The sequence below is a fragment of the Cydia pomonella genome, chromosome 5 (genome assembly GCF_033807575.1).
Source record: "Cydia pomonella isolate Wapato2018A chromosome 5, ilCydPomo1, whole genome shotgun sequence".
NCBI lineage: Eukaryota > Metazoa > Arthropoda > Insecta > Lepidoptera > Tortricidae > Cydia > Cydia pomonella.
In genome coordinates this window covers 19,661,157-19,688,791 of record NC_084707.1, presented here as the reverse complement: position 1 = coordinate 19,688,791, position 27,635 = coordinate 19,661,157, and the positions used below count along the sequence as shown (strand labels likewise).

Sequence of the window (27,635 nt, the reverse complement as noted above, 5' to 3'; positions counted from 1 at the left end):
AGTGTTTCTTCACTTGACTCTGCGTATTAAGCAACTGTAAGCAGTGTGTGACACCGATTTTTATGAACGATAAAATATGACCGCGGCCGGCAAAACGTCCAACTTTGTCGCTTGCCATAAAGACGATATTTGCTTGTATTTTTATACGAATAACCTGTCAAGGCGTCCTTATGGCTAGTGACAAAATGAGAGGTTTTGCCATTCGTGGTGACAAATAACTTCTCTTTAATTGAGTGTAAAATGGGTTTAAATTAAAATAATCAGGGTAGGTAATCATACTAATCATATAGGTGAAAATCTTTTAATGTTTCTGTTGTTAAATGTTCATTGTAACTTCGCACATTTAATTTAGCAATAGGTACTTAAGTAGATCAACTATACATTCTAAAGTGTATGTGGTCAGAGTAATTCAAATAGAATTCATTTGAGGTCTAGTTCCAACTAGAAGTGACCTGATAAAATACGAGTGGGTAAAAATATAGAGTTGACAAAAAAATACAAATTGTATTTGGTACCCATGAAGGGAATCGTTGGAAGGAAGGGAACAACATTTTCGTTTTAAGTATCGACGTTTCCGTCTTATCGAGGTTCTAGTATAGTAGGTTCCATTCGTCGGGATCTTTATGTCTATTTTTATGTATTTATGTTCTGTTTATGTTTTATGTCTGAATCGATTTGGATATTATTTTTTAAGATAAGTACCTGTGTCTGGATCTACTAATGAGATCCTATTTTATTATAGGCACACTTATCGGGATTTATGCAGCTTATGTTTTCACGATAACTGCTTATATGATTTATGCCGATATTAAAACAAAACATGGGATGACCCAACAACAACTGCGTTACTTTACTACATCCTTATATTTTATTAGAAAAAAAAGTTGCAGGAACAGCATTGGTTTGTTTAGTGGTAAACAACAAGAAACTTTTGGGAGTCAAAGTATTTAATAGTACATTACGATACAAGTGCGAAAAATAGGAAATTCGAAACGAGTGGCGATAAATTAAAACACGACCGAAGGGAGTGTTTTAAATCGACACGAGTTGCGAATTACCTATTCGCACATGTATCGTACAACGTTTTACAGTACATATGGCCCTTTAAATGTTCGACACAGTAACGTAATATGCTACTTCTCGCACTAGTGCTATAAAGTAGCCCCATATGTACTGTAAAATAAATATTACTGTATTTTATTTCATTTTATAAATTATGCTAATAAATATTTGGGGCAAGATTGTAAGTTAATTGTATTATCTATATTTGAAAACAAGTGTAATTTTCTCATACGTTACCTGAAATTTTTGCGTTAGAAATTGATTTTTATTTGAAAAGGGACAAGTTTTTAGGCATTAAAAAGTATTTTGGCCCACCTAAAGTCCTACCAGGACTTTATTTTTGAAAAAAAAAAATGAGGAGTTCGAAAAGTTTTCAATCACTGGTGTAATTTTAAATAGGCAACTCTTTAATAACTATGATAGCTGAATTCTACAGATATAATTTTAGGAATTGATGATTTAGGATTGAGGAGGCCGACTCTTACTTGGCCGGTTTCATTTAAAGATTTGCAAATCAGTACCTATTAGATAGTTTTTTCATAATTACCTATTGTAGGTTTTATAGGTACCTATACTATTACTATTCATCAAGCGGACATTGGATGCGAGCGGGGTGCACCGGCTTGCGGTGACTGATCCAAAGCAAAGTCCAACGGCACCAAGGACGAAGGTTCCTTCTGCATTTGTACAAAACAACGAAGACTTCCAAGAAACCACAAGAAAGGTGACATAACAACGCCGTCTCATCCCTTTGTTTATGACCCTCATAATCATTAGCGGTTTAAATTTGGTAGTTAATATGTTTATTGTTTATCACCCTGTGTTTATGCGATCACAAAGAGCGCCTTATCGCTCGTATATAAGGGGCGGATAGGCGCGCGCGCGCACACTCGCGCGCACCTCTCTCGCGCCGCACGATCGATTTCCCGCCCTTTGCCATTTCCACCGGCGCGCGAGTTCCTCTACGCGATCCAAGCGAGGTTAGTGTGCGATTTTCACAAGTTTATTCGCTTGTGTGAACAAATTGGAGCGCAACTGCACCAGTCCGCATCTTTCAGTGTCGTGCTCGTTTGTTTTCGCTTGTTGTGAAATTAGGTTCCGTTGTTTTGCTTTTCGAAATTGCAATTGTGATTTTTGTTCTTTTAGTAGTGATTTTTTACTTGAAAGAGGTAAAATTAAAATTTTGTAACACGTAACGTTTAAGTACCTATATAGATACTTTCTTACATATTTGTTAATGGATAGTTTTTTTGTTCACTTTTTAATTTAATAATTTTCCTTCATTCTTTTGGCTTAGTATATATCTCTACATTTCCGCGCACTATAGTAGAAATAATAGATCGGTGCAAGAGTTTACCCGCAAAATTTTTTTTTTCTTTATTTAAAAACAAACAGTCTTTTATATTGATAAATTGTTACAACAATATAGGGTAATAGACTTATAGACCTACAGTTTCCTTAAATATAGTATGAATACCATATAACCTAAATACATATAATTTAAATACATATTTTTATTTATTGTCATAAATTAATAAATACTAAACCATAAATATCTAACAAGCAGATAAGTAATATCCTGAAAATCTCATTCAAGTGTCATTGCGATTGAGAGAAATGTAACAATTAGAGTAAGGTTTCTTAGTCATCAATAGACAAAATATATCAAAGTTTCTTGCGTAAGGAATACATTGTCTAGTACGAGTAACTGCGTTATTGCGAGAGAAAAGCTATCGATGCAAAAACGACGTGCAAGTGTGCAAAATAATTGGGAACAAGTGTAGTAACACAAGCGCGTGCAGGGTTGACTGAACCGAAGATCATAGAAAAATATTTAGCAAAATACCACAAAGCAAATATATTTATATAATAGGTACTTAATTTTCTATAGCCATGCACACAAATCATGATAGTGCGGCTTATCTACAGTGCATCATTGGCAATAGGTAATTTTATTTGGTAAAACGAGTACAGTACACGTGTATTCACATATACGTGTTACTGACCAAGTGACTAAAATAATGAATTAATTACGCTGCGTAAAATGAGACCATTCTCTTAATTTGTGCCCTGAGGGTATTCATACAGTCAGACTACCTATTAAATATTCGAGTACCTATTGCACAATTTTATCCTTTGTTCGAACATTTTTTTTTCGAATTATGTTATAATCAAGTTCTTTGATAAACAGAATCTTATCAATGTAGCTGCATCAAAAAAACGATTTTTGTACCGAAATTCTCAAAGATCTTTTGATATTGAAAACTCAAATTTGGAAAACGTCGCTAAGTACTTATTTAAGAAATTATTATTTTTAATGCTCATTATGTTGTAAACTGTTTTACTCTAATCATTGTCTAAAATACCTACTATTTATTTAATCAGTGTATTTAATCACTCTCAACTTTTTTTATATCAAGTCAAGGTTTAATTCTTAGTGTTACTAAAGAGTAGTTTTTACGGTTAGTGTACCTACAATTATACCCAACTATATCCGTTTCAATTACCTAAGTAAATTCAACTTTTAAGTAATATTAACCTCACCTTAACAAAAATAGGCTTAAAATAGGCCAAGTTCTATGAATAATACTAAAATAGAACTCTGAACGTAGTGAGGGATTCTAGTGTTAGCGCCCAAGGTGGAAATAACCATGTGTCACATATCTACTGCTTTTCACATCACCTATGAGGAAATTATTGTATTCCAAAATAATATTTAAACTAACAAAAAATACCTATGCAAAAAATAAATAAAATAGTGTCCTAGAACAGAAAATTGATCCCTTCTAGCAGGGAAGAAAAGTGCCACTTTGATCCCTCCTAACAGGGAAGAAAAAGCCCTTTTTGGAGTGGGTGTAGTGAAAAACAATTTGTTGCCAAATTTACTTACTTTTAACTTGTCTTACTCTATGGCTTGGCTGAACAAATGTAAAAATCTAAACCTAAGGTCTGCCTAGTTAGATCACAGAATGCATTTTAGGTATAAACTTAAACAATAATACCTACTACGGCGACTGTGAACCATACTCATATCTATTTTGCAAGACGACTGTGACAACAATATGGTTCACTTGTAGTCTTTAATTTAATACCTAATTTATATCGATTTACAACCAATTACATTAATCTTACGAACAATCCGCGTTAGTGATAAGTCAAGTCGGTTAATTTCCGAAGACAGGTGAATACTAAGCGATCTAAAACAGCGCGGCCACGTGCCGGCGTGCCCTGCATCCTAATTGAGCCCTCACTCACCTCGGGGCCCAGTGTCAAGTAGGACCCGACGGCCGACATCTCTAGGAAGTCTGCAGTCTTAACATGAATCTTACGGATAATCGTTATTAAACTATATTATAAAATAGTTTGCTTTACTTAAAAATAATAAAAGTTGTGTAGGTAATTGAAGAGTCTGTACTAACTTGGTTTGGTAATATTTTGGGTGAGTGTTTTACTGAAGCTGGCTGTAGTCGCAATTAGTTGTATATATCTTCAATTATACGAGTCTGGTCGCGTTGTACCTATTCGTCTAATGACTTGACTTTAAGAATCTAACTGGCAACTTGTTATCACAAGAGATTTTACTTTTACAATAGGTAGTTTAGAAAATAAAATAAACTTCAGCATTTCATCCTTAGCCTATATCAATTCTACCATGAAATTTGACTCGCATGCCATGTACTTATGCAGCATGAATACTGATGAATTTTCCTCAACAGTAAAACCGCCATGAGTTCCACGGACTTCCGCCTGGAGCGCAGCCAGGAGCTGTCGGCGGAGACGCGCGCGCTGGCCGAGCAGGAGCTACGCGAGACCCCCGAGCGCGTGCGCGAGGCTCTGGAGCGCCTGCGCGAACTGCTCAAAGAGAACAAGGACCTGAACTTTGGGGATGATGATGAAACGCTTACAATTTTCCTCCGTCCCTGCAAGTGGTACCCGGAAAGCGCTCTTGCGCTGGTGAGTACTTACTACTATTAAATATTTATCATTTTTAGGTTACGTTCTGAACTGAATTAGGAGGCTTTTAAAGCTTTTCATTTTGATACCTCACTCGATAGGTTTACAGATCTTTTTTTCTGTAGGTCTCGCAATACGGTGTATTCAGTCTGCCATATTGTTTTTATTATGATGCCACATTACACTAACACTTTAAATGGGAGGACCCACATTGTACAACTCGATTTTTCGTTACTTCAGTTCATCATCATCATATCAGCCTTTTATCGCCCACTGCTGAGCATAGGCTTCTCTTATAGTACGCCACTTATCCCGGTCCCGAGCCAATCTCATCCAGAAGTGACCCGCAGTCTTCACTATTAGGGATGATCTATCGGCTCTTACTAGAAGTTCTCTCTTATCTCGACGACTTTCCGTGAGGCCCTAAGCATCGTTTTTTTATATCTAATGGGGTCCATTTAAACATATAGTATAGGTACCTAATAAGTTTTTAAATAAGTCGTTTTAGTAATTACGTCTTGCGAAAGCTGTCGTTATCAAAAACCAGCATCATTATTTTGTAAACTAAAATGACCTCAGACTATTCATTGTATCTGATATTTCGCCAGAAGTTGAACTTACTGCAAGTTATATAATTCATTGTTTAACCACGTTTGACACTGCATCTGTATGAGCCACGTGAATCGCATACCTAAGTGACCGGTTGTTTGTGAAACGGGGCGCCGCAGAATCCTTGGAGCACCATAATTCATCATTTCGACATTTTACCACGATGGATAATAATAGTTAAGTAGATAAATAGTTTAATCTCAAAATGAGCTGTTAATTTTCATTTGTCTGTGGCATGCAATTTAATTTCATTTAATGTAATTGACTGTAAATTACTCTTATAAAAAAGCTACGGTGCGTGCGTGCATCTTTTAAATTCGGCTAATACTAGATTAGATACTAATACTTATCTCAAAGTACTAGCGCCTACTTGGACGAAATTAAGTTTAGGTTCAATAGCTTGCAACTTGTTTTACAGTACATATGGTGTATTTTTCCGCAGTAGTGCGTAAATTAGCACATTATGTAACTATGCCGAAAATTTAACGGGCCAATATGTACTGTAAAACGTTGTACGATACATGTGCGAATAGGTAATTTGCAACTCGTGTCGATTTAAAACACTTCCTTCGGTCGTGTTTTAATTTATAGCCACTCGTTACGAATTTCCTATTTTTCGCACTTGTATCGTAAATAACTATTAACTTTTTGTAAAAGCACTCGTGACAACGTTATTAGCCCTGCCTGTGTTAAAAATGTTAAAATCAATATTCTAGCTTTATAGGAGGTATGTGTTATATATGGTCAAGGTGGTTCTGGTTAAAAAATAAAAACAAATATTAAAATATGCAGTTTCATGCGGCCCAAAGAACAGTAGTAGGCATGCAACATGATTTATGGACCGTAGTGTTATTTATACAATATAAGTGCTCATTGACCGACAAATTTTACGCATGCCATACGGGCTGCCGGCAGTGTACCAAATTTGCGTAACTTGACCCATCGTAATGACGTATTGTTGAGTAATTCTTTAGTGTTAGATGTTAACGGCCGACTTCGTGAGACTGGCCTAGACCTCACAGGTCACCGTTTAATATCTGCGTAATCTTTGTAATGTACGTCTTTTGTATCTCAGAATTGCACTTAGTGGCTCTGTGAGTTGTAGACCTCACGAACCCACATGGCTCCGCAATTTTGAAACACTTACAAAAACTGAATCGACATAATTGAGTCTGTTCACAAAAATTCACGAGGATTGGTTGAGAAATGCAAAGTTTTGTTTTTATTTATTATGCGTTTAAAATTTTGGGTCCAGTCTCCGCGAAGTTTACGGGCGGCTGGATCCGTAAGGTCTGTGGGATGTTTTATATCTCTAATGAATTATGTGGCACTGGGATCATGTTGTGTTGTTATGAAAGGTGATGATGGTAATGAATGTTAAGAAGTTTTGGTAGATGGGGGGTGTACATAGATGATTTGTATTTTATGTGTCGTTGAACTTTTTTAGACTGTGTCTTATGGTGCTGGATAGTTTGCAAAATGAGGTCAATGTACTTTCTTTGCTAATGAGATCTTGAAGACTGTAAGGTTGAATTTGGAGATTATGACAGATGATTTCATGGTTGAATCTTGCTATGCTGAATTTTGGGTATGATCGTAGAAGGTAGTCTATTGTTTGTGGTGTTTCTCTCAAAGGGGCAGAGATAATGCGACGTGTATAGGAAACCCGTCGGACATACGAAAGCATTTTTGCCCAAGTAAAAAAAAAAAACGCGCTTCGCGTTTGCTCGGTCAGTAATATACGAGTAGGTGCTTAATTATTTATTCCTATAAACTGAAATAGGTAATGTCATGGAAATATATACTCAAGCAAAAGTGACCAAGCCCTCCGGTGGTCGAGGCCGGAATCGAAGTCGGAAGACTGGCACTGCGATATTGTCCTTGCTACGGTGGCAAGTTCGTTGAATTTAGATACAGAAGATCCTGCTTTATAGACTTAAGTGGCTATTATCTGGTAGGGGTTGTGCATTTATTTATTTACAGTACATATGGTGCTACTTTACCGCACTAGTGCAGTACTAAAGTGGCATTTTACGTGCTTATGTCGAAAATATACTGTAAAACGTTGTACGATAACGTGCGAATAGGTAATCCGCAACTCGTGACGAGTTAAAACACTCCCCTCGGTAGTCTTTTCACTTGTATCGTAATATTCATATTACATATTATTTTACATATTTTGTCAATGAGATAAATAATATGACATGATTCATTTGTACGAGTAAATGAATTTATTACCTCCAACCACAAGTTTTTAACTTAAAAGGAGGATTCGGCACCTATGACACTAAACATTTGTTAAAAATAAATTTTGAAAAATTTTGATTTTTTAATTTTTGAAAAATGTTTACGTACTATGTAAATAGGTAGGTATGCGCGTCCCTAATTGGATGATGAAAACTACAAACATTACCAAAAACACATTTATTTGGAAATCATTTGGCTATCAGTATTTCTGCAGTACCTAGCGATGATTAATTACCATTTGTGTATTTACATAAGATATAACATTTCGCGTTTACAACACCACAAGCAATAGGTATAAATCTATTATGCGCTTTGTCGTAACATCTTTATTCTTTGACAGTAATTGTTTAAAAACTTCGAAAGTATACTCGTATATTTGATCCATATACTATCTAGTGGGTTGACGTAACAGCGACCGATAGTCGTTTCCTTTCACGAGCGTAAATTGTAAAATATCGACGATTTTAACACTTTTTCTCTTTAGTCATTTCATCGATTCGGATCCTTTTTTTTACTTTCGCTCGATAGAAAAAAATCATGAACATAGGTCTAAACTGCACTTTAAAAATTGTAACAATGTATGCACAAAAGCTAAAAATATGAAAATTGCTTCTAAAAATTTAATATTTTGAGGGAACTTATATTACTTTTTTTTTGTTCAAACTTAAAACAATTTAAAATTCAAAAACATGATATCTGTCAACGCTCAGTGAGAGTCAGAGAAGAACCCGAACCTCCCGTAGGCCTTTAAAATCTATTTTAAACGATTTCACTTTTTGCAGATGAAAAAGGAAATGTGTGTGGCATAAAATCGTAGATAAGATACACAACAAAAGAGAAGATTAAGCATTTGTTTAAAGTTATGAATGGAAACATTAGCGATACTTTATCTGTCACCGATTACTTAACAGTTAAAGGCATTATCACTGTAAACAGTGTAACCTCTGTTTGTCCCACATACATTTACATAAGGAGATACCTAGACTTTTACATGACGACATCCGGAAGCGCATACGATAGCCCGATGTCAAAGTGCATCGCTTATCGACATATTGCTTGCTCCATATAAACTAACAGCAGCATTTCAATAACAACGTGTTATCCCCGCCTAGCAACGTTGTGGAAACTACTTAGTTATAAACTGGATAGACGAGTGATATGCTCCACGAGACTCGCTTAACTTAACCCCCTGTAATTAGAACGCTTTCAACGAACAAATTGCTGACAGGGAAATGTTGTCTAATATCTACGTACGTCTAAGAAAATTGTTAGGTTTTGCTGGGAATTATTTTTATGGCAGACAGGGTACATTTAATATCTTTGAATAAATAGTAGGTATAATTTTCACGTTAGGGTTGTTTTTGTAATAGTTGGTACAGTATTCTAAATTACATCGATACTATCTATGGGACATGTGGCTAGGTTATCGGTATCGGTAGGTACTCGTTTGTCTGTGATGATCAAATCAAGTTAGAATTGCAGTTATTGACCCGATTGCAGTTACACAAATATACCTGAAAGTGGAATGAATGATGGCATATCGTAAAACTAGTTGCAAATAATGAAACGATTATGAATACTATCCTCTGCTAAGATTTACTCTCACCGACAGTAAACTCTCGTTCAGAAGACATGTTGTTAATCGGTTTATCCTTAGTTTATTTGCTGGCGCTAAACATCCGCGGCAAGGACCGGCAGAATAAATATTGTCGGCAGTGCCCAATGTCAACTACTTCTATTACTCGGGTACATTACAATGCACATGTAAGTCACAGTGCACGTTCCGGGAGGGCATCGATATTGATGCACTTTATTATGAGTTTATTGCTATTTTTATATTGGTACTTGAATTAGTAATCTTGAGGATTTTCTTTTTTTAATTCTGTTTGACTAGCATTGGTGCTTTATGTCGGTATGTATTTGACTGACAAATGAAACATAAGTTTTTATCCAGCAAGTAAATTATATGTAAATAATTATTTATTGTTAGTTAGATGATAAAAATAAGTAATAAAGCAATTGTAACTTTTAAATCCGAGTAAGGAGTTCGATCCATGGCTCGTACTTGTACTTAGATCCGAGCTTTTCGCCGAAAAAGACATCGTAAGGATATCGGACTAATTCCACCAAACCAAAAAACGAATGCATCATTACTTCCAATACTTTGTGATTACCTTTGTATACAAGTTAATAACCTAAAGTATAACCTCTTAGGCTAGCGAATATACGTATTAACAGGTAATTTCAACTTTTTAATCTTGAAATAAATCTGGATTATTATGTAGGTACTTAAGTGATTTTGTGATACGTCTTAATAGGACCGATAACACAGGTTGTTTATCGTACGAAGTAATCACACTGCCTCGGTGCAACATGGATAATTGTATTCATGAACTCGATGATTGAATCATACGGAAGAATGCAATAGCTTACCGTTCTACGATATTGGGGAAAACAGTGTGCCAAGGCTTCTAATGTTTGTATGTGCCAAGGTTTATTATTAAAAAAAGAATGTTACATTTTATCATTAGTTATCAGGCGCCAAAGGATTTCCTGTGCAATCGTTATTCGTGCATATACTAACTTATGAACGTGAATTAGAACCGGGACTCATTTGACTCGTTTTATAGACAGCTCATCTCATAACAGTTTCGACATGTTCGTCTAGTTTGTAGGCGTGTAAATATATTTTGGGGGTCGCTACTTAATTTAGAAGTTAACATTTAAACAGTGTATTTTTGGGGGTGCACAGGCTAACAAAAGAAAAAAACTTGTAAAAATCAACGTGTGGCACGTCGTTCGATAGGTCTTTAAAAACAACTAGTCACAACTCTAAACAGTTGTCAAAAATGCAATTAACTTTAGATAAAGCTCGGCACATTAAATATACGGGGTAGGAATAATTAATGGGCCCTGGGGAGAAAGCACCTTATAAGTCTTATAACCTTAATTTAGCTTATTTTACTTAAAGGAAACATTCTTTTATTTTTGAAAAGAAACAAAACTGCACACAAAGATATTTTACAATTAGCTTGTAATTTTTTTTGTGTACTTATGGATAATTTGTACGACAGACGAGTGTAAGACCTAATGTTTCTTGGAGAATGTTTTAACATTAACTGTATCGACTAGTGGAATAAAAAAGCAATTTTTATTTTTAGGAACTTTTAGTCGGTTTGATTCCCCGGCGAGACAAGCAAATTAGTACATTACGATACAAGTGCGAAAAATAGGAAATTCGAAACGAGTGGCGATAAATTAAAACACGACCGAAGGGAGTGTTTTAAATCGACACGAGTTGCGAATTACCTATTCGCACATGTATCGTACAACGTTTTACAGTACATATGGCCCTTTAAATGTACGACACAGTAACGTAATATGCTACTTCTCGCACTAGTGCTATAAAGTAGCCCCATATGTACTGTAAAGTATTTTTTTAAATGCAGCATTGTTTATTTTTTGCGGTTTTAAGGCACTTTACCTCCAGGGCCCATTTATTTTTTCCACACTGTATATATGAAAAATAAAACTAAACAATGACTTTACAGGGGATTTATTACATGTATGCAGATGTGATTCATTCTTGTGTTTAATGACTAATCGATGTTATAAAAAATATTGAAAGGAGTTACATAATTCGTTTTATTTCCTAACTTCTGTGGCTTATGTTATTATTCAATATGATTTTTACTTAGGTGTAGTGTTATAGCACATGGAGCGAATTAAATAATTAGGTATATAGGCGAATTATTTGAATATATTAATATATAAATATTCAAATCTCAGTAGGTACACGTTATTATTACCGTATTCATTTAAGGTATATGTATTGTGTAATTTCGTGCACAAGTGCCAATAAGTGCATAATTTAAGTGTACCTAGTAATTAATTATTAATTATGCAATTCATAAACAGTTTAATAATGCATGCTGGGTTTAACCCAGGTTTTGAAAATACTTAACCCAGTTTTTACCTTTACCTAACAAAAAACCTAACCTAAACCGGGTTTAAAAAAATGGAACAAATTTTGTTAAATTGTTAGTAAGGTACCTACGCGCATTGAGTGCTAATTGTTTACATTCTACTCAAATATTTATTTTTCTATATACATAAACACGTATATAATCAAATATAATTAATTATTCCTTAACTATACTTAGTACACGCCCTGTTTAATATATGACCGGTAAGATTGTTACCAATAATTATTTATTTATTGTAATTATTATCTCTTACATGACATAATTAATGGATGATAAGTATCAATAAGTAATGAAGCGGTAATATTGTAGTGTTTGTGTTAGATTACGATGGTCCAAAGGGCGGCGGCGGCGCGGCGGTGACACGTCCCGCGTTTGTTGCGATATGAGCCGGATGCGCCCGCGCAGGCACCTCGCCTGCAGCCGCACCAATACCTACACTTAACAGTCAATTTCAATGTATGGTACTAATTACTTTGCCTTATAACATTGGATTATTTAATTTGAAAAAGTAAATATATCTCTGTATTTTACCTTAAGAGCCCATCAACGTGCTCACTAGCGCCACTGCTAAATAATTGTGATTATTTAAATGTAACGATAGATATTTAAAAAAGGGGGCCGCTACGCCCTGTATTTTGTATTTAAGTACCTTTTGAATACATCATAATAGTTTTTACGTTGCTGGACAACCTTATTGTATTGTTTTTAAACTTTACTGAATGATTCACACGTTGACACACGAGAACAAGCCAATGACTGGATCATGTAATAATGTATTCGTGGATGATGTGACGAACGCATCAACACGATATCATGCAGGGTGATACCTATAACCGACTCAACTCAACCGTTCGCCGGGCACGACTGATAAGCAAGAACACCAATTATTTTAGCCGACACTAGTGTTTGTTTCTTTGTTATCTAGTTTTCAAGTTTGTTGCCCTTTCATTTTGCTTAACATTAATAGGTCATGGATTGACGAGCTATGATTTGATTTACTTTTTTGCGCTCTCTAGCGGTAGAACACGCATAAGGTGGTTAAGACTTTCGTTAAGAGGAAAAGGGGACGGCCGCTTCTCCATACAAACGTAGTCCCTCATTTTCCTCTCTAGATATTTACTTTATGGTTTTTTTTTGCATGATTTGATGATATTAACCATAGCTTGTAAAATCCAACGAGAAGGTTTAGTAAAACATGTACAGTTGAAATTTTGGTAGTCCAATACACATGAAATATATATTGAAAGAAAGATAAAAGACCAGCTTTAGTTTTATACACTATGTAAAAAAGAAAAATAAATAAACAGGGATCATAATTACCTAAAGGTAAAAATATAGCGTATTTTTTGCATGTTTTTCTAACTTTTTTCCGAATTAATTAAGCATTAAATAAGCTTTCAATCTTTATATATGAATACTTGTAATAAGGGATAACTTTTTTTATCAGTAAAAACATTTGTGACAGACTAAGTATTATCTACAAAAATTGACCAAGTCCCACAGTAAGCTTAATAAGACTTGTGTTTCGGGTACTTAGACAACGAATATATATTTTTAATATATAAATAAACACTTAAAGATATAGAAAACACTCAAGACTAAGGAACAAATATCCGTGCTCATCACACATAAATGCTCTTACCAGGATTTGAACCCGGGATCATCGGCTTCATAGGCAGGGTCACTACCCACTAGGCCAAACAGGTCGTCTAAACCGTAAATATTGTAAGTGCGTTGTTATAAAACAAATTTTAAGTAACCAACAAGATTATGATACCTACCTACGCGGCAAATTAAATGACATAATAATTATGTATGTCAATAATTTTATACATTGGTGTTAAAAAGTAACGAACACTATTATACAATGCGAATGCTGCTGAAGTAAAAAGTGGTGAATGTCTTTACTGTTCACACAGCTATATGACCTTTCTATATTGACATATCAGCATAAGGCGCTTGTACAAAGTTTCTTAACTAGAAAGCCTTAAGTGCATTCATTTTTCATTTCATATACATCATTTTGATGGCGACCATTGCAATCTATGTCGATGCAACGGCACCGATTGGCAGCTCCATTACATTTAATAACGGAATAATGATTAGGCAACCTCATGGTTGCTCTGAAGGCATGGGTTGCCGCGTTATTGCAATCAGTCGTTAACCCGCCGGTCGCACGTGGTTGGGCAACCCGCGGTCATTCGTATGCAGCTGAGGTCTACTCGCAATTTAAATTATGCTGAAGATGGATTGCCAAAAATTTTGAATATACTTCTTCTTCTTCTTCACTGGCTCAGTGACCCAAACAGGATCTTGGCCTCTGACACAAGAGAGCGCCACTCTGCCCTATCCTGCGCCACTTCACGCCAGTTGGGTATTCCGAGGGCGAACAGGTCTTTTAGGACTTCGTCGCTCCAGCGGTATCTGGGACGCCCAGACGGACGTTTTCCACTCGGGTGCCCCACATACGCTCTTCTCACGGCACGATCCTCTCCCATCCTCTCTAGGTGACCGAGCCAGCGGAGTCGTGTGGCCTTGATTTCGCCAATTATATTGGGCATCGCAACCAGCTCCTCTAGCTCCCTATTCTTTCTACGCCTCCAAGTTCCATCTTCATCTCTGATAGGTCCCAGAATCTTCCGCCAGATTTTCCTCTCCGCCACTAAGAGCTTGCTCTCTTCTTTCTGAGTCAGAGTCCAAGCTTCACACCCATACATCAAAATTGGCCTAACTACAATATACATGTACATGAAAAACATACACATACATATACTTTGAATATACATGTATTTATTTTTAATTCGCAAACATGAACTTCCACTCGAATGATGAGATGCGATTTTGATAGCACATACTGCGCAAGTGTTGTTTATACGTGATAATTTCACAGAAGTTTGATTTTTAAAATAGCACTTGCACAGTCTGTGCTATCAAAGTCGCTGCAGACTTATCTTGGTCTAACTCTATGTCGCATGTTGACAAAACCGGCTGGTATTTTAGAATCTCAATCAACCATCTTACATCTGAACAGTAACAATACCGCCCTTCATCTTAACGCTTTCCTGGTTGCATTCTGCAGGAGGCTATCCTGATGGTACCTAAAAATTATTCCAAAAGCGACTGCTAAGGCAGACTTTGGCTTATTGGGTTTAGTCCGACTTATTTATTTATACAAAGGTGATTCATGAAACGTGAGCAGGACCAATCCCACTTACCATAACATTAAAGTAAAGCAACTAGATACACCTTTTTCCTGTTTTTTTTTGGCATTTCACATTTTTAAATACTTATTATTGGACGCGTAATCTCTTGTTTAGCTTTATAAATACCTTTCTAAAACAATAGCAAACTAAGCCATTAAGATACATGTACATAATTCATAACTTCAAAGATATTATTGAATACATGTTGGTTACAATGAGACGTTAGGATTTTACAATGTGATTCTTAATAGCATAATAAATTCAGGTACATTAAACTTTAACCCGTGTTGTAATTTTCATGTACTATCCCCGTACCTACATAATGGTCACTAAAACGGCCAGACAAGTTACAGCCACCTAGACTTCTCTTCGACCTTTAGTCATGGCTGATTTGCTATACAATTTACTCACTTAAGTAGTTGCATATTTTCTTCAGCAAATCATTTCTCGGTAGTTTTCTTATTGTGTAGTTAATAGTTACTTACTCTTATACATTATACAAATCATATAAGGAAATGAGGTTCATTGTGTCCCCAGGTATCGTAAACGACGTGATCATTGTGATGACAAGTAGGTACAATGTAGCCAACTGTACAAATGGATAATATTTTTGTTTGCGAAAGGCGGAATTTTATTACGCAGCGGTGAAATGCTGTAACAAATTTGTTTTCTTTCCGATCGCCGTTAATGCGACATAGTTAACAAATGTATAAACAAATGTAGGTCACAATTGCTTCAGAATGGGTGTCGTTATAAATTCAATTAATGTTTTCGTATATAACCGAGACACATTAGAAATACCAGCGCTGTGCAAAGAAGAAGTCTTCGTATAAAACCGATTAATGTAAAGTTAAAAGCTACCCTCCATTTCAAATAAATTGCATAATTGTTTACGTCATGACTCATGTCATTCGGCTTTCAACAGTTTGCACATGTGAATGTGTTTGAAATTACGTTCAAGGGAACTGCCGACTTTGAAAATTTTCAATCAAATAAGAGTTCATGCAAGAAATATTAACTTCATATAAAAATAATTGATAATAATATGTACAGTAAAAATATGTTCACGATCCCTGAAACGTCAAATTATGACAGCTGTCAGAATTCCACGCAAATAAAAACGAAGGTTTAAGTGTCCCAACTTAAGTACCTACCCACGTTGTAATACTGGCTTTATGGAGGAGGTTGGGGCACAACAGGATATATCTGCAGCAATGTGATAACCACTGGGGAATAATCGTATCATATTTTTTATTCTGATCAAACAATGGTTAGAATTCACTAAAAATGCTTGTATTTCACAGATGCGAAGAATAGCAGAGTTCAAGCGCGACAATGCGTCGTTGCTAGACGGCTTGATGCCTGATCACGAGAAGGATGCCTTCCTTAACCACAACGTGGTGAACGTCATGAAGGGCCGCGACCACAAGGGTCGGCGGGTGCTCATCGTTAATGCCGGAGGTAAATATTTAAAACTTGTATGCACATAATTCGTGTCCTAAGACAAAGGATGTTGTTATTAAGTACCTACTTATCACAGTACACAGGGGACATATGACCTTAGGAATATTCATAGGTAACGCTGGTTGTGTGGATTGACACTTCACATGAACTTTTATCTGCTATTATTTCAAAAAGGTAAATTGAGTCGGCCAGAATTCGAATCTCTGTTTGTTTATATATACTGCGTAATTACGCAATGATGGCTTGAATAAGAGTTTTACATACTTTAAAAAATACAAGAATAGGAATACTATAACATTTATAATCCCCGTTTTAATGTTTGTATGTACTATTAATGAAGACAATACGATTATAAATTATACCTAACTAGGTATAGTTAATCAACTAGGTAATTATACGATGCGGGTAGGTATGTCTGTTTGTAAATTAACAATTGTTTTAATACAATTACAAAATACGGTGTATCTATTTTCCTTCAGGTTTATTAATTATTATTTGCATTAGTAATATAAGTGTAGATAAAGTAAATAATATGCAGGATTAATAAAACAGGCCTATTTAATATTATATCGGTGTCTTATCTCAATTCTAATCCTTTCAATCTCGAAACTAGGGTTTGTATTATCAAAGTTTATGCTTGGTTTATATATTATTAAGAGATTAAACAAGGCGCCTTTACGTTTCAAACAAACAATTTATGATCACGTTTATCTTTCTCGAAACAAAACAAACTGTAGAAAGTAACATAGTATTGATAGCTGGTGTATGATCAGGTTCCTGGGACCCGAAGAAGGTGAACGCGGACCAGCTGTTCCGGCTGTTCTATCTGATCCACGAGGCGGCCATGCTGGAGCCCGAGTCGCAGGTGCGCGGCACCGTCGTCATCATGGACTTCCACAACATGGGCTGGACGCAGGTTAGTACTCATTCAGCTCTGATTAACCAGGATAGTTGTTATTATTACTGATTTGCGGGCTTAGTTAGTCCTGTCTCTCACGTAGGGACAGGGACACCCAGCCGCAAAATTACATGGCCACTTTATGAATGAATTGATTCATAATGTGTCCATGCAAATTTGCAGCTTGCTGTACATTTGGACGGTCGCGCCTTGTCTAAATCGACTACTTGTTATAAATCTCAGGGTTTAGTTACTATAGAAGAGTGCACAGTTAGTAGAGAATGTTTTGTAAACGAACATATGAGGTTCTATATTAGGACGGTCTCATGGGTCTTGTGATGTGCAACAAGCATTTGCATACACATACTAATTTCACTAATTTGTTTATAATACTTAGGTATGTTTGAAAAACTTACGCGTGGGGGCTTGAACCTATGACTTCTCTGACTTTTGAGCTTACTAAAAGACTTTGAAGCATTGACCATTTGCCACCAATGAGTTAAAAGCATTCTTGCTTTTAACATGTTTTAGTGTAAATAATTAATTAGCGTAGTAGGTGTAGGTACTGTTTTTGGTTTTGATATATCGGCCACCTTACATGGATAAGTCACTGACTTTCCTCTGTTGACAATTAATTTCAAAACAGCCTGCCAACCACGAACTGACGATGAATTGTTTTGAAACACGATACACTGGAGATATCTCTAATGCTAGTTATGCAGCCATGTACGTAGCGAAAGGTTCTTAATTATTCGTACAGATTGACGTGTGTATAAATACAACTTTCGCCAACATACGCATGCTTTTGTAGAGCAATCACATCTTCCCTAGTTATTATTATAATTCTTAGCAGGAAATAATATGGTTCTTAAGTAGTTTGAAGTTTTTCGTAGTTACCCGCTAGTGGGGTAAATAGATTGCAGACAGGACCGCTGAAGCAATTCTTTCTGTCCGTCTTTTTGGGAGGTAGCCAGTGCTTGACCACATAGCTAGGGGACCTGATCAGCTTAGTTTGACTATAGATTATGGAACAATCGTGCTAACCAGATGCTGAGGCAAAAGTAATTGCCATTACAGCCCATACTACATAATTAAGGCAGAAGGTTATTATTGTCGATGTTTATTTTATTACTTATACAGTAACATCAGATTTAGCTTATACTTATTGATTACCGAATGTAATCCTACGTTATTTTAACTAGGCATTTACAGTAACCTTGCACTAATTCTAGCGTTACCACTTAAAGTTATTCAGCATGCACAATGATACTGTTTTAGAGTTGGTACTTAATCCTTAGATTTATCTTAGATCATAACAGCCATTGCACTTCATTGTCGAGTTGCTGGTTTCGCCATATACTCGTATGTCTTCACCGCTTGTAATCTTTTAAATAGATCTCATGGCTTAGTTTCATTTTATGTAATTTAACGATACATACTGTATACCAACAATTAGCCCTTATAACAAAGTGATAAGGGATGATAATTGGTACTTCTAAGTATAAGAGTAAGTATGGGTGCAATTTTATATAATTCGTTTTGATTTTGACGACTTGTCTGGTCTAGTCGGTAGTAACACTATGAAGCCGATGTCCTGGGTTCAAATCTCGGTAAGGGTATTTATTTGTGTGATGAGCACGGATATTTGTTCCTGAATCATGGGTGTTTTCTAGGTATAAATATTTTTATATTTAATATGTCGTAGCCAGATCTTTGAATTGATCATGACGTAAAATTATTTCATGAAATGATCGGTTGGTCACATCCTGAAAAAGTCAAACCTAACCTAACTATATCATGAAGTGGTCAATTCTAAAGTGCTCATATTCTATGATCTGACCACGGAATATATGTATATCGTTATCTAATTACCCACAACACGAGCCTTATTGAGTTTACTCCGGCTCTGTTAATTTGTATAATAATGTTCCATAATATTTATTGATTTTATTTATACCTTGTAGCTTTGGACTATCTTATTACTGCGTAGACTTTCCAGTAAATTAGGTTAAGAAATCTAGCACTCACTTGTTGATGGATTTAGATTTACGTTGTTCAAACATAGCATCTGTGTTATTGTTACGAAGCGCGTGATTACACATTGTATTCGTGTTTTATGAATGTATAGACATGTGAATAATATAAACTTTCAATCTCTTACAAAACACTCGTTGTTAGAAACTTTAAAAAGCAATAAACTGTAACTATTGTGATATCTACAATTATGATGAGAAACGCAAGTAACTTGTATGCAGTCTACCCAGTATTAATGAATACACGTCTTTGATAAAACCTAGATTAAGACGCACCCGGCTTTGCAACAAAGAGGCGTCAATGGCCTCTGCACCTATTGTGTTAGGGTTCATTGTGGCTTGCTCAGGTGTTTGGCACGCTAGCCCAGTCCCCGAGTTCATTAGGGAACTCATACAATAAATTACAAAGCCCTTTATTTCTAATGAAGTCAAGCCTCAAGATATACATACATATACTTTTACACGTGATTGTAGAAACGGTTTTTTAAATAAAAGCCAAATCAAACTAAAAGTCAAATAATAAATTAACGATAACACGCGCGTACAGAGATATACTTTGTTTACGTATTATTGTTAATTTAAGCTTATCGCTTACTCTTGAGTGTGTATTGTCCGATAAAGTGAATCTTTGTGAACAAATCTAGGTATGAATTATATATTTAATGTAGATGATTTTAAGATCCTATCAGAAGAAGCGGTTGCGTACCTAGGAAGGGCGAAATTCTAATTATAAGTTTATCTATGTACTTAATCCAGTGACATACATACGCCATACGATAAATAAATAGGTATGAATGCTACAAGATACCTATCAATATATCAAAATGTATAAAAGGTATTGTCAGATATACATATAACCTTGTAGCATTTTTGCAATGAATGATAACATCTGTCAAATTCTGAAACAATCTGTATGTAGAGCTACCGAATATCTATTATAACTTGACCTCTAAAATGATAACAACTATGCGCAACCAGAGATCATACTTAGTACTGGTTTCGGTGAGGTGATCGCTCTGTACGGGATCGAGTAACCGCCGCTATCGCCTCACTTTCACTCGCCGTCGCACGCGCATGCCGAATGACAAAAGACGTGCGCAACCACAACAAAGGGACTGGGGTGCAGTTTGACAGGCAGCTTGTGACATTACCTGACTTATGAAAAATGCAACATGACCAGAATACCTATACCATAGGTATCTATCACACAATTTTGCATACATCCTTCCATACATATACTTTCATGTTTCTTACTCTTATGCAAATACGCTGGTGACATTGCCGCTTTTAACTAAAGTGCATTCGTATCAAGTCTTATTTCAAAAAAAGAGAAAAGTTAAGGCTTGTCGCTCTTAAATCAAAGGAATACTTATTAAAATACTATGTAAGTATTAGTAAGTAATTCTAATACTAATACTTACACAGGCAATGAGAGTAGAGTCGTCTCAAGATAACTATTTTGAATGTTAGTAGAGCATATTTTTACAGACTAATATTTACCTAGTTTACTCGTTTCTGATTTAGGTAGGTATTAGATAAGGTAATATCATGATACCCAGTATATCTATTATTAGTACAATAACCCAATTTCAATCAAACAAAAAAGATTTCAAACTTTACATTTATACCTATGCTTCTATGCCTGGCATGTCATACATCTTATATCTTTTATTCTCGAGTAAGGGCGGCAGCAACTACATCTGGATGCTTTTGCATGAAACTCACGTCTTCGCACGCTGAAGGTACTTGCACTTCTCATCGCGTGATTCACAGCACACCGCTTAAAACAATGTATTTGTTTAAAATTTAAGTACGTAGCAAATGCAATTATACTCCCTACAAAGAATATTTGAGAACGTCCTTTCTATTGTCTCTTAATTTATTGTTAGATTTAATAAAACTTGGTATTAATGGAACTGTTACAAAATGAGAGCAAGAAAGGTTCCAATATGCTTGTGAAATAGTTAAATTCTTAGTCAATTATCAATTCTGTGCTCCACGATCTTATAATATTATTTTAAAGAATTATATGATTACCCCGGTTACTCCCGAGAGGCAAAGAGCGTCGTTACCAAACCAATACAAATACAATTTTTATTGAACGTCAATACAATCCAATACAATTTCTATTTTCAAGAAAAGATTAAGTTTACGTCGATATTTACTAAAGAAGACCTAAATGGACAAGATTTTAAAACGGATACCGGATCTTCATTATCTAAGAAAACCTTCAAGACATATTTCATAACTACTTATGATGAATTATCAACCCATGATTGATGTTTTCTATTAATTCTATAGATTAAAACGTCATATATCATTATCATATTATCAACAAAATTTTTATGTATTACACCAATATATGTAAGCTAGAAGGTATTAATAGATTTTACACGTATCCATTATTGTGCGTAATCCATTGTCAAACTTAATTTTCATAGCACGTGTCTTAGTTGCCATTGTTGCAAACACATTATTGTTATAATCAACCTTCCAAGTTGTTATGATCAAGTTCCTTTACTTAATTACCAATTATCGATCGTTATGCTTGCTTGTATCTGCACTAAGATTTGTTAACAGCCAAATGATTCTAAAATAACTTTGTGATTTTACGAAGGTGTCTTGAATTAATTTTCACGGAGCTAACATGATCGGACGGTCAACGAATCGATCTCCGAGGAAAACGCTATTCGATTCAGGGTTTAGGCTCAAGGGACGTCACGTCCGAGGCTAGTACATAAAACAACGTTTATTCCGGTTATAGTGTAACATGTTAGGAATTTTGAGATGCATCACGCGTCGAAGATCGACCTACATGCAATGAGAACAAGGGTGTCCAAGCACATCTCCAATTGTGTATGTATTAAAAACACCTCTCCATTTTCCTTAGTTTGTTCAAGTTATCTGCAGTGATAATTTTTGCCGAGTAGGGCTCTCAGATAGGTCAATATTTTAGTTACACATCCGTTCTATGTCTCAGGGCGATGGAGGAAGTGTATTTTCCTCTCCAAATGCTTTAAGGACATAAACGTTTGACGGGTAAACACGAGTAGGTGTGGGCACGTTATTCGTATCTCGGCACACTGGTGTCCGATGTTGAGGGTGACACCTGCGGTCAGCCACAAGACGGCCGTGATCTATGACGTGTTATCGCCAATAACTACTGCATATTGTGCTTAAAAAGAAATGCCGTTGCCATTCTATTGGTCGCAATTTGCAAAGCTTTGCGGGTTGGATGCTAATCTTATTTAGATAAATGTACTGTACGTTCTTGTTGGCTCTTGTAACACATGTAATAGGTCGGTACGTACACTAGTACTAACTAGTAGTAAAAATCTGTTTCAGCACCGTACCTAGGTATTAATATTGTGTAAGTAGGGTAGATCCGCTTGCACTTGAATTATATGTATCTACATAGATAACTTTGGACACTACCATTTATCACCACCTAAATTTTTCATTAATGAAACTGATTAATCATTTTTATACAAAACTAAAATATCTCACTGACTGATTAATTGATAATATCATATTAAATAACCAAGTACTTACAACGTTCGTAGGTAGCAACCGATACTGGAATATCAGAAATTCAAAACAATACTTATTATTTTATCAGCTGAGAAAGTGGGTGCAATAATCAGGTCTTTGTACTTTAACCTTACATTAATGAACATTTTAGCGTTAAAAATGCGTAAACAACTCATTTTTATAGACCAAATACGTTGACTGTATTCTGACTGCAGTTTTTTAATTTTGTTTGCAGACAATGGGTCTGACACCGTCTTTCTCGAAGCGGCTGCTGACGTTCATCCAGGACGCCATGCCGCTGCGGCTGAAGGAGGTGCACTTCGTTAAGCAGCCCATGGTCTTCAACGTTGTCTGGAACATGTTCAAGCCCTTCGTCAGGGAGAAGCTCAAGAACAGAGTGAGTACATAATACTTTACAGAAAGCCGTAGCCAAATAGCACTAGACCCTACTCAGTGTTTGTGTTCCTGCCGGTGAGTAGGTAAGGTTCCCAGGGCGTGTAAACGCGCAACGCGTATGTAACACCTCTGGGGTTGCAGGCATCCATAGGGTACGGAAACTGCTTAACATCAGGCGGGCCGTATGCTTGTTTGCCACCGACGTAGTATAAAAACAAACCTTGCGTGGACGTGCCTACCCTTCATATCATAACTTTATCTTGGCAAGCCAGAAATAGCTTGAGTAATCGAAAAATCAGAATAAGGTTCAGAGAAGTAAAAGTTTTGGACCCTGGTAGGTATGTCCTTAAACTACGTCCAAAAGAGAGGTATGGGCACTGTGAATGTCATCTCGATTAGTGTGGTAGGGTACAGCACAGCGAATGACATTCCAGATCTAGACCAGAGCCCAACTGGGGAAGTACCTCCACCTTACAGAAAACCGCAGCCAAATAATACTAGACCCTACCTACTCATAGTGTTGTATTCCTGCCGGTGAGTAAGGTTGCTAGAGCTCAACGAGCGTGCGGGGTGTTAGGGTCGGCATCGCGCATGTAACACCTCTGGAGTTGCAGGCGTCCACGGTAACTGCTTACAATCAGGCGGGCCGTATTCTTGTTTGCTACCGACGTAGTATTAAAAAAAGTTAATAATTTATGTAATTTATTAGCTTTTTTTAATACAATTGCATTACACCTACATACATCACCTACATTGATATGTGTTATGTTTAGATTTACAGAAAAATAGTTATTCATAAGACTTATTCGGAGACCCGAAAAATCGTCCCAAAAGAAACCTTTAAATCCCTCTATGTAGTTACTACTGTTTTAGCAATAGCAATAATATATTTGACTGAAATACTGCCCCTACGCGCCTTACCCTGTGAGTTTCATAGAAAATCAAGTTTTTTTCATCTCGTTATAAATATCTCGTTAGAAAGGGTGCCTTTCATCCATGGATTATCTTGAATTTGAAATTTATTGCGTGAAATGTGGTTCAGTCAGTAGCAGCGATCGTATTAACAATCGCTGGTCAGTAGGCATAACATCCGCAGTCAGAATATGTCTGCCTCCTTATATCATTACGCTCCCTTCCCTTACTTTTTAACACCGATGTCATTTAATTTCTGATATGATATGTGACTGGGATGCGTTCTTATATCTAACCTAATAATCATTAATTCGCAGATCTTCTTCCACGGCTCTAAGATGCCGTCGCTGCACAAGTACCTGGCGCCGTCGCACCTGCCGTCCGACTACGGCGGCGAGCTGCCCGCCATCGACTACCGCGGCGCCGAGTGGTACCCCGTCATCAACGAGATCATCCCGCACATCGAGAAGTGGAACTCCTACGGGTTCGCAAAGACCTCGTAAATGCATTTAGTGATTTTTTACTCCTTGGTGAAGCGCATTTGTCTGGTTTCGTGTGTTGACATATATTAAAATTGAGCAGGTGTCAATACAGTCCCCAAAAGACAATGCAAAGAATTATCTGAACAATAGTCCTTCCAGATCTAGGTCCTCGATATTTGAAATAGGTATCTCGCATTCCTATAAGACTGATAGATCACTATATGCAAGTTTAATATGCGTCAACACAGGTGTCCCTTTCACACGATTAACAAATGCTCTTTGCTAATGTTTTAAGAATGTGGATAAGCCACAAACTATATAAAGACCCCTTTGTCTTCGACGAGCCGCTCCCGCGGGTTGTAAATGGATTCCTTTCACATGCGACCTCGAGTTCCAGGCTAAGATAAGGGGTTAGGGTAGATTAATAGAAGATTGCCATAAACAAGTGTTTCTATACGGTAAGCATACAAAGGCTGCTGTTCAGATTAGGGTTCTTAGGTAATTACGTAATTAGTGTCGCATGAATGCCCATGACAACTGTTGTGTATGTCTTTATGGATTAGTTGTGTAGGTAGCTATTTTAAGTTATTGTAATAATAATCATTATGAATGGTCGGAGCAGCTGCAATGTTTTGATTGAGATATTTGATACATTACACAAAAATTGTATGTCTTCGTCTTACTTTGAAACGGCTGGGCTGGTTCAAAATGTAATTCAAATATTTGCATCATTTTGCGGAAAAGTGGGCGAATATCATGACATTTATATACTATGTATGAAAAAATATTTTATTAATGGATATATAATAATTATATAATTTAAACTCAAATATGGTTCCATTTTAAATTGTGACATGAAATTGTGTGCCTTTTACAATTATGATTCAAATATACAGAGGCTGTGAATGTTATGTAGTACGTGCCAGTTGATTACCATGTTCACCAAAATGTAGATTTAGGTATAAATCGTCAACATGTATGTGATATATATAAGATACACGGGAAAAGGAGACAATTCTCTAGCCTCGTGGATAGAGCGCAATCAGTAATTAGATGTCGAGTTACGTTGTCTCCAAAAAATCATTCCAAGAATTAGCAATTAAATTAAAAAAAAAACATGTTTTGATACCTGACTTGCTCAAAGAATAGATATTATGTATATACATGAAAAAGTGTCCTTTTAGAAATGTGTTTTAAGTAAAAGAAGTTTTTAGTAAGTAACGGTTGTTTTATTTATTTAACGAGAGTGAAGAATATAAATTCCCCTTAAATAAGGCTTCTGTAATAAAGTTTCCCTTGATTTTCAAAGATGACAAGAGATTTTCAAAGCCAAAAGGAAGTTTAAGACTTTAGCAGTCGATGGATGGCTATGGATATGGCTGGGGGACAGTCAGACAGGCAGACGGAAATGGCGAATATTAAAGGGTCCCTAGTTATCTACGGAACTCTTATCTCCCTCCGCCTGCGAAGGAGGAGATAATCTTTGTTATTTTTGAAATGAATTCCGCCTTAGAATAGCTTTACCAATTTCACTAGGTATCTTAAAAAATGCATTTGGCTCTGTAAGACGGTACTTTTATAATGTGACATGAATCGCGACGGACAAAGTCCCAAAAATATGTATACACGACCTTATTGTCCATACATAAATTGCCAGTACATCTTTTTGACACTTTGCCCGTGTCTATATTTAGCACAACGTACTAAACGCTGCTGTACATGGGCCACAGTTTCTTTTGTGTAACAACTTAACAATCAATTCTGCTGTGGAATTTTACGTAAATAATGCTGCGTACGCGCCTAGACATGTCGTTATAGCAATAACGCAACGCAATAATGAAACACAAAACATATAAAGTCTCAGGAGCGGCATTAGAATTTTACGAATTGATCTCAATTTAATAACAGTTTTGAACAAATTGAAGTAAAGATATTTAAACTAGAGGTATCATTTGGAATACCTATACTTAAAAAACTGATAAATGGATGTTACAATCTATTCATTTGGTATTTACTAAAGTATTGTATTTTTTTAGGTTTTGCAAGTAATAATAGCTAAACTTTAGTATTATTGATTAAAAGTCAGTAATTAAGCCAGTAAAAAAACTAGGTACTTTATAAAATCGAGTAATGTTTTTTTCTCCGTGTTCATCAGACGTCAGACGCAACGGGCAAGATTCAATCTCGCCCGTTGCGTCTGATGTACACGGAGAAAGAACATTACTCAATCTTTTATTTTATAGCACCAGTTCGATCGTTCTAACCAACTGAGCTTGAATCCCACTAAAATAACTCTGCAGCGATTTTGATAAAACAGAAAACCTGCTGCACAAGCTGTCATAAGCTGCGTTTAAAATAACCCTTGCAGTCCGTACTGCAACTACAGATTTAGTTTGATCTGACTCTAGGTACCGAAGATTGTCAGCTTCGGCAATTTTTTCCATTCCTTCCTTGGTTTACATTCCTTAAGGGGACTACTGATTAATAGTCCGTCGCACTGTCGGTTAGAAGTTGGTTAGAAGTAAAAGTTGACAGTGCCGAACAACTGACAGGCCAACACCGTACGGCGGACTGTTACGGTCCGATTCGAAGAATGATTAAGACTCGATAGCTAAACGACATGTCAAAATTGACGTTTATTTCGATTCCGCTTTGATCCCAATAAGATCTATCTGCGATATTTCTAACGTCAAAGTGACATTGGTTGCCCGAATCGAGCTGCTTCTATCAATTATACGACATACAAACGATATCTAAATGAGCACTTATCTAAACCAGAACTTATCGTTATCGTATCTCATTCTTCGAATAGGGCCGTTAATCAGTGGGCCCCTTTAGGGTAGGTATCGCATAGCAAC

The 27,635-nt window shown here is 36.2% G+C and overlaps 1 protein-coding gene across 2 annotated transcripts; it reads left to right on the top strand.

Annotated features, from left to right (window-relative positions):
* Positions 1-1,912: 1,912 nt before the first annotated feature.
* Positions 1,913-25,998, top strand: LOC133518013 (clavesin-1). 2 transcript variants are annotated; one of them, XM_061851548.1, is made up of 6 exons: positions 1,913-2,042; positions 4,779-5,016; positions 16,366-16,522; positions 17,299-17,441; positions 23,223-23,384; positions 24,613-25,998. In XM_061851548.1, the coding sequence occupies exons 2-6, from the start codon at positions 4,789-4,791 to the stop codon at positions 24,796-24,798; spliced, it is 876 nt and encodes a 291-aa protein (XP_061707532.1). In that variant the 5' UTR covers positions 1,913-2,042; positions 4,779-4,788; the 3' UTR covers positions 24,799-25,998. The 2 variants fall into 2 exon arrangements, with proteins under 2 accessions (XP_061707532.1, XP_061707533.1); XM_061851549.1 differs by lacking the exon at positions 1,913-2,042 and adding an exon at positions 2,087-2,231.
* Positions 25,999-27,635: the final 1,637 nt, after the last annotated feature.

Coding starts and splice junctions, on each gene's coding strand:
- LOC133518013 (XM_061851548.1), top strand. CDS start 4,789: ATGAGTTCCACGGACTTCCGCCTGGAGCGCAGCCAGGAGCTGTCGGCG. Junction 5,017..16,365: donor CGGAAAGCGCTCTTGCGCTG/GTGAGTACTTAC, acceptor TGTATTTCACAG/ATGCGAAGAATAGCAGAGTT. Junction 17,442..23,222: donor ACAACATGGGCTGGACGCAG/GTTAGTACTCAT, acceptor TTTTGTTTGCAG/ACAATGGGTCTGACACCGTC.